This window comes from Anneissia japonica, unplaced genomic scaffold (genome assembly GCF_011630105.1).
Source record: "Anneissia japonica isolate Jap-2015-1 unplaced genomic scaffold, ASM1163010v1 scaffold287748_len1686314_cov196, whole genome shotgun sequence".
NCBI classification, from domain to species: Eukaryota; Metazoa; Echinodermata; class Crinoidea; order Comatulida; family Comatulidae; genus Anneissia; species Anneissia japonica.
Window position 1 is genome coordinate 129,059 of NW_022727190.1, and position 12,993 is coordinate 142,051.

Genomic DNA, 12,993 nt, shown 5'->3' on the forward strand with positions numbered 1-12,993 from the left:
TGCCTAAAAACCTCAAATTTCGCGCGCATTTCTTGTTAACATGGCCCAATTTCCTCTAAAAATTGCACATTTTAGGGAGTTTTGATCAATTCCAACAAAATTAGAATTAAAAACACCGGGGTAAAGGGGAAAATATCCATCTTTGGAAAATCTTTCCCCACCCCTTGACAAATGCATCCTCTGAAAGTGCCTAAAATTCTCAAATTCTTTGCGCGCATTTCATGTTACGGTAGGCCAATTTCCCCATAAATTGCACACTTTAGGGAGTTTTCATCAATTCCGACGAAATTAGAATTAAACACAAAAATATTTTGCGCGCTCGGCGCGCATTTTTTAGGGCTTTTTTAGTTTTTTACTGCCTTTGGTGGCTCTTTTCCGTTCGGCGCATTTGCTAAAAAGCACCGAACGTAATGTAAAAAGCACCGAACGTAATGTGAAAACACCGAACGTAATGTAAAAAGCACCTAACGTAATGTAAAAGCACCGAACGTAATGGTAAAACGGCTGAATAGAAAATGCGCCGAACGGAAAAGAGCCACCAAAGGCAGTAACGGCGTTCCATAGAAGGCACTCCCTACGTTCCATACCATAATAAGGAGGAACTAGGAAGAACATGTTCCAAACAAAGGCAATTGCATCCTGCTGCAGACCGGCAGCGAGGCGAGGTTAGCCACGCTTTGCAAAAAGCAGCCTGCATTGCAAAATTGTTAATGCCAAAGAATAGCCTGGGCGATACCATTTTTGCGAAGGTAAATTGACTTTCGACATAAACCTTGTACGGTTTGACGTAAAATGACGCGATACTACCTTCAAAAAAAGTTTCCCTATGTTAAAAATGGAAGAGCCAAGCCTACGTCACTGTTTTGCAAAGCCTGGCTGCTTTGCAAAGCGTGGCTGACTTACGTCTCGCTCTATCCCTATAGCGCGTGAGCGATGATCGTAAAGCTTAATCAGCCCATGGAGAAAATAAAATAGAATCAGCCAAATGAAACACAGGATATATTCATGTTCATTAATCTCCCACTCTATCAATTACTGGTCTAAAGCATCTGTATAAAACTTACCATGATTGCACTGTTTTTTATTTCGACGTAAACGCTGTCAAATTTGAGTTTGAAGGTTTTTCCTCACCAGGCCGCTTGTAATGAGAGCAGGATGAGAAAGAATGACGATTGAATACCGGGTCACCTTATAAAGGTTTCGTCACGCGGGGAGTCGATCGTCATCGTCGGAAATATTTATCGCAGGTCTATCACAGCTATAGTCCAATCCGATGTTCAGTTACCTTGTTAGTTAAATAAACTCCGATGTCGTCATGGTTTTTATCGAAGTTCCAATTGATTAAAAACTACAACAGTTGGCTACTTGAAAATAATACGGTTATAGGGGTGAAAAGGGCATGTCGTATGAATTATTATTTGCCTACTTTTTGGGATTGGGTACATTTAAGGCATCCAGAATAAAATGATGTGCCACGCTTAAAGATTTAGGATATTGTTTTTGAATATTTAAAAATCCTCAATTTATCTTTAATCCTTATATTGATTACCAGTCAATTTGTGGATTTTGTTGTAGTAAATATCTGTATAATCGGTGAAAACAAATGTGTTTTGGTCTGATGCTTTGTGGAAGCTATAGTAATAATCTATTTGATTCTTTTAAATAAGCTATCCAAATTTATTATTTTTATATTGAGGCATTTTCCTGCATTTTGACTGATAGTACATCTTTAACGGTGGATAAATTAACTTTGTGTAGTTATTTATTACATTTATTCGTCGCAGCTGTACATCTTTAATTGGAAGAAAGTGTTGGTAGCGAATTGGTTCATTAACTTACATCGATCTGCCAAGCGGGAGAATCTGCTCAAGCCTCAAGGGCATCGTTCTTTTAACTTTATAAACTGTCTCATCAATTCCTGCATCTCCGTTTACTCGAGTATCCGCCAGAATACTTGAAGCCTGTTTTCTATATTTGAGAGTGTATGAGAAGGATATGTTTTGTATAAAGGTTTGTGGGCACGAAAACGTACATGTTGGTGTTAAGAAACTAATTTCACATTAATCAAAACTAACTTTTGTTCATATTATTACAAGCCTGGTGTTTTAACCGTACCGGCGCTATAAGCGTCTCCAAAAAATAATAACTTGGTTAATGTAATCGGCGACATATTAGAACAAGAATAGTTTACGTGTGTAGAACTTACCATTATTACAGGTAATATGGAGATTGTGTTTGAATATTCTAATAACAGTTAACACTTGGTCCGCCTATGATGGGAGACTAATGACGACTGACTTCAATCAGGCTGATAACTTGAAGCATGTATTAAACGCCCCCACACGTCAAACTACATTGTGTTGCAGGGCGTATTCTGAGGCTAGCGCGCATGCGAGGTTATACATTTATATAATGATCTTCAAGCACATTGTATTGTGCCAATTATGTATATAGTATGTCATTTAAATATTTATTCCAGCCGGAGCCATTAGAAATATAATTATATAGTGTAAAACAAAACGGGTTAGAAAAAGAAGTACATTTGTGACATAAGACAAACAATCTTATTTTAATTAAACTGCCTCTATATCTCAAAACCTAAACCCGAAATATCACGTAGAAAATCTAGTTCATCTAGAATAACAGATATGTGTTTGGCTGTTTGTTTGTTTTTCCATCCATCCGCCTACCTTTCGCAAACACAAGACGGAATTATCCGCCCGCTGCACGACGTCAAATAATAAAAAGATTTTAATAATTATATTAATGATACCGATAATAATACAGTACTGTACAGAAAATGTTATCTAATATTATAAATATAATATGCCCGCTCAAAGCGCTAAATAATGTAGGCCTCCAAGTTTCGCTGACCGTAAATATGACGCAAGGCGTTGGGTATCAAAGGCTTTATAGTTATTATAATATCGAGTAGGTATTTCGGATTTGAATATCTGGACAGTACGTTGTCCATCAATTGTTATTAAACATCAGTGATTTATTATAAGAACGCGTATTCATTAATGACATGGTTGTCGGCATAGTGAATGCGATAATCAATCAAATTAACTTGTTAATAGTTGTTTTGATATAAAATAGTCTCAAAATTTATAATGTACCAGTAGGCCTACAATGGCTTCTATTCTAACTGTTGTTTACTTCAATTCTGTACTTCGTTTTTCCTTGTACGGTACCCTTTTTTCCCAAAAGAACATCCTTTCCTATGTAAATCCCTTTTCAGTTGTCTTTGTAGGCAATCGGATATGTGCAATCAAAAACATAATTATTTATTCAAACACACGCCACACTTTGAGTAAAACCCCCTCCCCTCAAGTAAACGCACTCTCGAATAATCGCCCCTCAAATGACTGCGAACAATAAAATGGAAGGAACACTATGTTTGTTGTTTGTGTAGGCCTAACATACTATTGTGTCCATTTTTAACGAAGAGAGATGTATTGTACGATAAAAACTGTATTAAAAGAGCCTTGAAATTCTTTAAAAAGAAATTGTACTCAGTGCCAAATATCGTTGTTTTTTTTTTTAATACGTCACCATTATTGTACAGAATACAAGCTCGTTGGAAATTCAGGATGTGTACTATAATATTATTATAATCATTATTGATTTTAACCACCTCTAGAAAAGCATAGTCGAAAGTTCCTCATTAATTTAAACAATGAATTTCTCAAACGACAGTTAGGCCAGTCCTTGAAAAATGTGGGTGCACTTGTTCTTTTGGTTATATAAAAGCAGTTTGTTTTAGAAATTGTTGTATTTATTTGTCAGAAATAAAGGTAAAACACCAGGTAAAATATTTACTATAAACCAGTCTAGTATTAGTAGCATTGCCATTTAAAATATATGAATGTCTTGTTTTGCAACTTCCATTTCTAATATTCCTCGCCCTCCTCCTCCTCTTCTCCATCCAGTGAGTCAACGCCAACCTCTTCATAGTCCTTCTCCAGAGCTGCCAAATCTTCACGAGCCTCAGAGAACTCTCCTTCCTCCATGCCCTCACCCACGTACCAGTGTACGAAAGCACGCTTGGCGTACATCAGATCGAATTTGTGATCAAGACGAGCCCATGCCTCGGCGATGGCTGTGGTGTTGCTCAGCATACACACGGCACGCTGTACCTTGGCCAAGTCACCTCCTGGCACCACGGTTGGCGGTTGGTAGTTGATGCCGACCTTGAATCCAGTTGGACACCAGTCGACGAACTGGATGGTTCTCTTCGTCTTAATGGTAGCGATGGCTGCATTGACATCCTTTGGCACAACGTCACCACGGTACAACAGACAACAAGCCATGTATTTGCCATGACGTGGATCACATTTCACCATCTGGTTGGCAGGCTCGAAGCAAGCGTTGGTGATCTCTGCGACAGTAAGCTGTTCGTGGTAAGCTTTTTCGGCTGAGATTACTGGGGCATAGGTGGCGAGAGGGAAGTGGATACGTGGGTATGGTACCAAGTTGGTCTGGAACTCTGTCAAGTCCACATTCAATGCACCATCGAATCGAAGAGATGCGGTGATTGAGGATACGATCTGACCAATCAATCGGTTCAAGTTGGTGTAAGTTGGTCTTTCGATGTCGAGGTTACGTCGGCAAATGTCGTAAATGGCTTCGTTGTCGACCATAAATGCACAGTCCGAGTGCTCAAGGGTTGTATGAGTTGTCAAAATAGAGTTGTATGGCTCGACGACTGCAGTTGCAATCTGAGGGGCTGGGTAAATTGCGAATTCTAACTTGGATTTTTTGCCATAGTCAACAGACAGACGTTCCATGAGGAGTGAAGTGAAGCCAGATCCAGTTCCACCTCCAAAGCTGTGAAAGATCAGGAATCCCTGAAGACCGGTGCACTGATCTGCCAATTTACGTATTCTGTCAAGAACCATGTCGATGAGTTCTTTACCGACGGTGTAGTGACCTCGGGCGTAGTTGTTAGCAGCGTCCTCTTTACCGGTGATCAATTGCTCGGGATGGAAAAGTTGACGGTAGGTACCAGTTCTGACCTCATCTATAAATAAACATCTTAAATTATAACAAACCGTTTTTTGAAGTGATGAACTAATACAGTAAACTTTAAATGTCACATTTTTATTTTTGTCACGACAAGCATCTTAACCTACCAATAACACTTGGTTCCAGATCAACAAACACGCCACGCGGTACATGTTTACCAGCACCAGTCTCACTGAAAAAGGTGTTGAAGGAATCGTCACCACCTCCGATGGTCTTGTCACTTGGCATCTGACCATCAGGCTGGATACCGTGCTCCAAGCAGTACAACTCCCAGCAGGCATTGCCCATCTGGACACCGGCTTGACCGACATTGATTGAGATTACTTCACGCTGAAGATATAATAAAGGTCATTCGACAATTATAAAGATACTGTACAATATAGTTTTATATTTAGGCAAATATTGCCATTAAAGCATGGAGATATTAACTTGCTATACCTCCATGAATAAAGTGTACTTGTAGAAATTGTATCAATATATATAAAACGAAAATTGCAAACAGGAACTTTAATGTACCGGTACGTACAGTTGTCTCTCTCCACCCAGGAGTACAAGTGGGTAGGTTCAAACACAACCTGCGTTGAATACAGCTGCAACATTATGGAATTCCCCCATGGGGCTTGAGTGTGTGTTCCATATGTGCTTGATCCAGTGATCCGGGGGTAATAATGTTCAAGTGCCTGAGGCGCTATATAAATCCAGAATTATTATTATTATTATTATTATTATTATTATTATTATTTACATAATATCAATGTGATATTGGTATACAGTGACGTCATATATGCACTCAATTTATAAGTCCACCCTTGACTTTTCTAAGAGGTCACGCTGCTACCAATTTTGAAATAGAGTGTGAGTACCCCAAGGCTGGCAAATTCAGATAAGACCCTCGGGTCGTTTTTAATCATCATTCCTTTAGAACCCAGGTCACGGAGGAATGATGACTCACAGAACGTGTGTCTTTGTAAAAATCCCTTTGAATAGTCAAAAGTTGAAAAAGAATAATTCTATTTGACATGACACTACTGATACATTAAGCCATTCGAACAATAAAGTCATGATTTATGATTGTCCTATCCTATATTAACGCTGCAATACCGGTTTGCCCTTAATAAAACCTTCCCACAGACTGAGTTTAAAAATGGTGGGGTTGGGGGTGGGTGGTGGTGGTCAATGTTAAATTGTCATAAAAAGTAATGTTGGGATATTTACAGATTAATTAGGCTTAATATTATTATCTAAATAAATAGCTTAACTTCTTGCTGCTACTGCTACACAAGTGAGGATGGTATCTATAGTAACAGCCATGGGTCAATGGGCACGGTACCAATAAAGCAATGACGTAGCAAGCAAATAATGTACATTGGTTAAAGGTTATAGATAAGCCTATAGAATACAGAACCACCTTTATTTGAACTCCAACTTGTGCAAACTAGAATGCATATTTACAGTGTACCATAAAGTGTACAACGTGAAAATATGGCAATGTAATCAACGAGAATTGTCGTGCGATCATCACGTTCTGAGCCACATGACGTTTATATTATATACATACACTTAACGTTGCAGCTATAAATGTCGCCTACCAAGGCAGGTCAGGTCGTTCTGCAGTGTTCAATTAATATGGTGCATATTAATTAAATAGTAATCAGATAGGCCTACTGATCGACTTCAATTGACGCGGGCATTGGAAACAATGACCAATTGCATAAAACCACACCGTGAATAGTAAACTGGATTTCGCAAACGCGAACGTCTAAACATGTTTTTTCCATTATGTATGGCAGCCGGAAGTGATACATTTTACATAGTAATGTCTACAACCAGTAGGCCTATAGCGCGTGAGCGATGATCGTAAAGCTTAATCAGCCAAATGAAACATACAGGATACATTCATGTTCATTAATCTCCCACTCTATCAATTACTGGTCTAAAGCATCTGTATAAAACTTACCATGATTGCACTGTTTTTTATTTCGACGTAAAAGCTGTCAAATTTGAGCTTGAAGGCTTTTCCTCACCAGGCCGCTTGTAATGAGGGCAGGATGAAAAAGAATGACGATTGAATACCGGGTCACCTTATAAAGGTTTCGTCACGCGGGGAGTCGATCGTCATCGTCGGAAATATTTATCGCAGGCCTATCACAGCTATAGTCCAATCCGATGTTCAGTTACCTTGTTAGTTAAATAAACTCCGATGTCGTCATGGTTTTTATCGAAGTTCCAATTGATTTAAAAATTACAACAGTTGGCCACTTGAAAATAATACGGTTATAGGGGTGAAAAGGGCATGTCGTATGAATTATTATTTGCCTACTTTTTGGGATTGGGTACATTTAAGGCATCCAGAATAAAATGATGTGCCACGCTTAAAGATTTAGGATATTGTTTTTGAATATTTAAAAATCTTCAATTTATCTTTAATCCTTATATTGATTACCAGTCAATTTGTGGATTTTGTTGTAGTAAATATCTGTATAATCGGTGAAAACAAATGAGTTTTGGTCTGATGCTTTGTGGAAGCTATAGTAATAATCTATTTGATTCTTTTAAATAAGCTATCCAAATTTATTATTTTTTTATTGAGGCATTTTCCTGCATTTTGACTGATAGTACATCTTTAACGGTGGATAAATTAACTTTGTGTAGTTATTTATTACATTTATTCGTCGCAGCTGTACATCTTTAATTGGAAGAAAGTGTTGGTTGCGAATTGGTTCATTAACTTACATCGATCTGCCAAGCGGGAGAATCTGCTCAAGCCTCAAGGGCATCGTCCTTTTAACTTTATAATACAACTGCCTCAATCAATTCCTGCATCTCCGTTTACTCGAGTATCCGCCATGCCCGCCATTGTTATTAGATCCGTTATACCAGAATTCATTAAGGAAGATGATCAGAGCCAGAGGTCCGCAGGGCCGGTTGATGCTTTTGTTGGGGATCAGTTGGGAATAGTTGTTGTGGGGACTTTTTGTAGAAGCAAAGCCATGAAGCTGTAGGATATGAGCATTTAAATATTGAATCTTATCATCACCGATGTTGATTGAAACTCTAAATCTTTATCGCTGCTCTTCATCACTATTATTATCGTCAATATCATCATCCTCATCCCATCATCAATAATATAATCATTATCATAATCATAATATCGTCCAGTCATGACCATCATCAACATCATCATTAATACTCATTCTATCATCATTATTATATATGCAAGACTAAAATGGGTTCAGTTCAGGAAAGGTATAATAAAAACATCTGTGCAAATTGCTTTTCTTTTATTATCATCATTTTTACCATTACCATAACAGTATCATTATAATTGCAATTACCAACATCATTACCATTATCATCGTTATCATTACTATTATTATTATACGCCTTTATTATTAACAGCATTATTATTATTAATAGGCCTATTATTATTATTATTATTATTATTATTAGTAGTAGTAGTAGTAGTAGTAGTAGTATTACTATTATTATTATTAACATTATTATTATTTTCATTAGTCAGGGGCGTAACGATGGGGTCGGGGGCCCTGTGGCTTTCTGAAAGTGGGGGCCTTTTCATGGGTCCCTTTTCGCAAATTCCATTGTGGGATTTTAGGTGCATGTTCGTTTTAATTATGTTTGTCATTGTATTCTAAATGTTTTTAAAGACAAAATAAATGATATGATATGAGTGGCGAATCCAGGAATGTTTAATAGGGCCCAGAGAGACTTTCACTGATAAAGGGTCAATACCACCTCAGCCCCAACATGGTTTGGATGAGGTAAGAAAATTTATGTTTACGACACCCCTAAATGGCCGGAAATTGCACTCAGATTTAAAATTTAAAATAGTATGATATACAGTCGATGTTAGAGATACATTATGCTGTTATGTATCAACAAAACCCTTTTGGTCAGGATGCTAGATCGAGGACCATGTGGTTAGGGGAGGGGCCTTAGGAGTCTAGGGGCCAGGGGCCCTGCGGACCGCCGCACGAGAGCGCTTATGCGTTACGCCACTGTCATTAGTATTACCGTGGTCTTATTATTATTATTATTATTATGTGCATTTTTTTAACATCATTTTTTTATATTAATATTAGGCCTATTATTATCATTATTAATTATTATTATTGTTATTATTATTAACTATTATTATTATTATTATTATTATTATTATTATTATTATTATTATTAATACCATCATCATTTGCTCAGTCAATTTAAAATCAGCACATGACTAAACTGAACTTAAACATGATAATTGTTTTCGTATAAAATAGCCATAAATAACTAAAAAGTACAGTTGTATAAATAATGTATGGTTTTACGTTTTTGTAAAAATACCATATTGCAACTTCTATAGTATGTTTCTTTGTTTAATATTCATCTCCTTCCTCTTCTTCTTCTCCTTCGACAGAGTCCACGCCGACCTCTTCGTAGTCCTTCTCCAGGGCTGCCAAATCTTCACGAGCCTCAGAGAACTCTCCTTCCTCCATACCTTCACCTACGTACCAATGTACGAAAGCACGCTTAGCGTACATCAAATCGAATTTGTGATCAAGACGAGCCCATGCCTCGGCGATGGCTGTGGTGTTGCTCAACATGCACACGGCACGTTGAACTTTGGCTAAGTCACCTCCTGGTACCACTGTTGGAGGTTGGTAGTTAATGCCTACCTTGAAACCAGTTGGACACCAGTCAACAAACTGGATGGTTCTCTTGGTTTTGATGGTAGCAATGGCTGCGTTGACATCTTTTGGTACAACGTCACCACGGTACAACAGACAGCAAGCCATGTATTTTCCATGACGTGGATCACATTTCACCATCTGGTTGGCTGGTTCGAAGCAAGCGCTGGTGATTTCTGAAACGGTCAGCTGCTCGTGGTAAGCTTTTTCGGCTGAAATGACTGGGGCATATGTGGCGAGAGGGAAGTGAATACGTGGGTAGGGTACCAAGTTGGTCTGGAATTCAGTCAAGTCCACATTCAATGCACCATCAAATCGAAGAGACGCAGTAATGGATGATACAATTTGGCCAATCAGACGATTCAAATTAGTGTAGGTTGGTCTTTCGATGTCGAGATTCCTTCGGCAGATGTCGTAGATGGCTTCGTTGTCGACCATGAAGGCACAGTCTGAGTGTTCGAGGGTTGTATGTGTGGTCAAGATAGAGTTGTATGGCTCGACGACTGCAGTGGCAATCTGAGGCGCTGGGTAGATGGCGAACTCAAGCTTGGATTTCTTGCCATAATCAACAGACAGACGTTCCATAAGAAGTGAAGTGAAACCGGATCCAGTGCCACCACCGAAGCTGTGAAAGATCAGGAATCCCTGAAGACCAGTGCACTGATCTGCTAATTTCCGGATTCTGTCGAGAACCATGTCGATGAGTTCTTTGCCGACGGTATAATGGCCTCTGGCGTAGTTGTTGGCAGCATCTTCTTTGCCAGTGATTAGCTGCTCGGGATGGAAAAGCTGACGGTAGGTGCCAGTTCGGACTTCATCAACGACGGTTGGTTCAAGATCGACGAACACAGCACGAGGGACGTGTTTACCAGCACCAGTTTCACTAAAGAAGGTGTTGAAGGAATCATCACCTCCTCCGATGGTCTTGTCACTTGGCATCTGTCCGTCAGGCTGGATACCGTGCTCCAAACAGTACAACTCCCAGCAGGCATTGCCCATCTGGACACCGGCTTGACCAACATGGATGGAAATACACTCACGCTGAAATTTTAATAAAATTATTTATTATTGTTAGGCCTATTATTACTATTATCATTATTATTATTATTATTATTATTATTATTATTATTATTATTATTATTATTATTATTATTATTATTATTTATATATCTATTATTATTTTATATACTGTATATAATAGTGCCATTACATTTATAACAGGCCCGTAGCCAGGTTCTTCCAAGGGAGGGTTTTCTGGGCGTGAGGTCCACAGTCGAAGCCCCGGTTGGGTCGGCGAAACCACCAAAGCAAGAGCATTTTTGTGTGCTTTATGGGTCTAAATAATGCTATAAAATCAGATATGTTTGAAATTGTCTGTGTCTGGGTGGGTCTGCAGTGCATTAGTTGGGTTGGAGGACTTATTTGGGAAATTTAAAGAGGGTGTTTCGCCAGAAAAGAAGGGGGTTTGCTATAAAAGGGGAGTTCTCCCGAACCATAAACCCCCCACCCTGGATACGGGCCTGTATAAAAGCATGTTTTAAAGACGTCCAGAATTACCCCATAACCCTTTGTTTTCTTAGGTAGGTAGATCCATTCACCTAATCCCTTCACATCACTCCCCGTGTTATCAATAGATAATCCACTGAATTTTATATTAATTATCAATTATTCATATATATTATTCGTGATTGTTCATTATGTTGGATGACAGTCACCACCAAGCTGCTCCAACAACCGATAATAACTGGCATGCGTCGGTGATAAACCGATTGGTTTATTTATTGATATATCAATCATCAATCAATTGTCAACAATTTGGACAATTAAATCAACAGAATGCATGCATTTATCTAGTATTTCAAGTACGGAAGACAAACCTATCCGTAAACCTATATAGGCATAGGCTTACTTGTTTGACAGTATATTAGTCATACACTACGTTATCAAATGATTCGCCAGGAATCTTGAAGTAAGGGCGTGGTATTTTATACTCAAATAATTGCTCACATTCCCGCTCACATTTTGAAGACAGTGAGACCATGCCAAATAAATTAACCTCCATTGTTCACCAATACAGTGTGTATATTGAATATGATCTATTCAGTTACAAATCTACAGTATTTCATAATTTACTGAATACCGTATGCTACAGCATGCACTGCTGTCTTTTTGAATTAAACAAAGATATACAGTACTAATTTGAGAACGGGAGACGATTTCTACAGTATATTTGTAGGCATAGCAATAAATAAAACTGGATTCTAACAGTAGCTTTAAAATGTATAGTCTTTAAAGAATACGATGATTATAAACTTACCATTTTTGGTTCTGTTTTAACGGGGAAACTATAAGACGATCAGTTAATCTTCAAACCGCTGGGTTTCTTCTTGGACCGAGTAATGCACGGCAGATGAAGAAATGAATGGTGATATTGTGATGATCACGGTATTATAATATCTGTTTGTATTATGTACCTTAGCAACAGGAAACCACGATCCAACAGGAAACAATCGATTACAGTTTACAAAGAACATTACTCCGCTCCCCGATGCAATCTCGGCAATCGATCAAAATTATTAAATGAAACGTGATCGGATAGGTACACAATACCATGTATTATTAGGTAGGGGTTGTGCCAAGGGGGTGCCGGGGATGAACTGCTCCTTTCGGGGAGAAAACAACAATTCGTCGGGGAGAAAACAGTTTCCATATAGTTTTTTTACAGATTGTGAAGAGATCTAAAATCGATTAAATAAGTATTTCAAATCTCTAAATTGTCGGAGCTTCCGGGGGATTCTCCCCTGAACCCCATTTCTTTTTCCAAGAGTTTCCTCCGGGCCCCGCTGCATACACTCTCGTCGCTGATCGGCCCGCTCGTTGAAGACATCGGCCACCGGCTATAGGCCTATCATTGCATATTAGAAATGTATACAATAATTTTTTGACCTATATTCATAATCTATCTAGGCATACACATAAACTGCATTACTTGACACGTATATAGTACTAGTAAGATTGTACATAAAAGTATTGGTAGTTTCCTGAATTACTTCACCTTACTTCTCCATGATATTCTAGGTCTATTGTGTACGCTGTAGATGTGCTTGTAATTTTACCCTGTACACTCTCAAAATCGTCAGTGTTGTCATATTTCAAAATATGCATTTTTTATGTATTCAGAACGGCTTACGAACAATGCAACTGCAGATAATCTCAAACTCATAAAAACATGGCCGTCGGAAGTGACGGATCATTGAATAAGGTATAACACAAATAC

General features: G+C 38.4%; 3 protein-coding genes across 3 annotated transcripts in view; all 3 read right to left on the minus strand.

The window, feature by feature from the left end:
* LOC117113546 (tubulin alpha-1 chain-like) overlaps nt 1-1,607 on the minus strand; it is a 12,489-nt gene extending 10,882 nt beyond the window's left edge. The window contains exon 1 of the mRNA XM_033256906.1: nt 1,065-1,607. Coding sequence (XP_033112797.1) covers nt 1,065-1,067 — 3 coding nt within the window. The 5' untranslated portion in view covers nt 1,068-1,607. The remainder of the gene's footprint in view (nt 1-1,064) is intronic.
* A 1,919-nt stretch (nt 1,608-3,526) lies between these two features.
* On the minus strand, nt 3,527-7,132 carry LOC117113548 (tubulin alpha-1A chain-like). Its single transcript, XM_033256907.1, has 3 exons — nt 6,986-7,132; nt 5,136-5,358; nt 3,527-5,023 (listed from the first exon to the last, which is right to left on the minus strand). The coding sequence occupies exons 1-3, from the start codon at nt 6,986-6,988 to the stop codon at nt 3,894-3,896; spliced, it is 1,356 nt and encodes a 451-aa protein (XP_033112798.1). The 5' UTR covers nt 6,989-7,132; the 3' UTR covers nt 3,527-3,893.
* Nucleotides 7,133-8,298: 1,166 nt separating this feature from the next.
* On the minus strand, nt 8,299-12,182 carry LOC117113578 (tubulin alpha-1 chain-like). The gene is made up of 2 exons (XM_033256959.1): nt 12,034-12,182; nt 8,299-10,757 (listed from the first exon to the last, which is right to left on the minus strand). The coding sequence occupies exons 1-2, from the start codon at nt 12,034-12,036 to the stop codon at nt 9,405-9,407; spliced, it is 1,356 nt and encodes a 451-aa protein (XP_033112850.1). The 5' UTR covers nt 12,037-12,182; the 3' UTR covers nt 8,299-9,404.
* Nucleotides 12,183-12,993: the final 811 nt, after the last annotated feature.

What these genes read in the sequence shown, in the direction of transcription:
- LOC117113548 (XM_033256907.1), bottom strand. An exon ending in TCTGGAACCAAGTGTTATTG is followed by an intron (nt 5,024 to 5,135) that starts GTAGGTTAAGAT and finishes GTTTATTTATAG; the next exon opens with ATGAGGTCAGAACTGGTACC.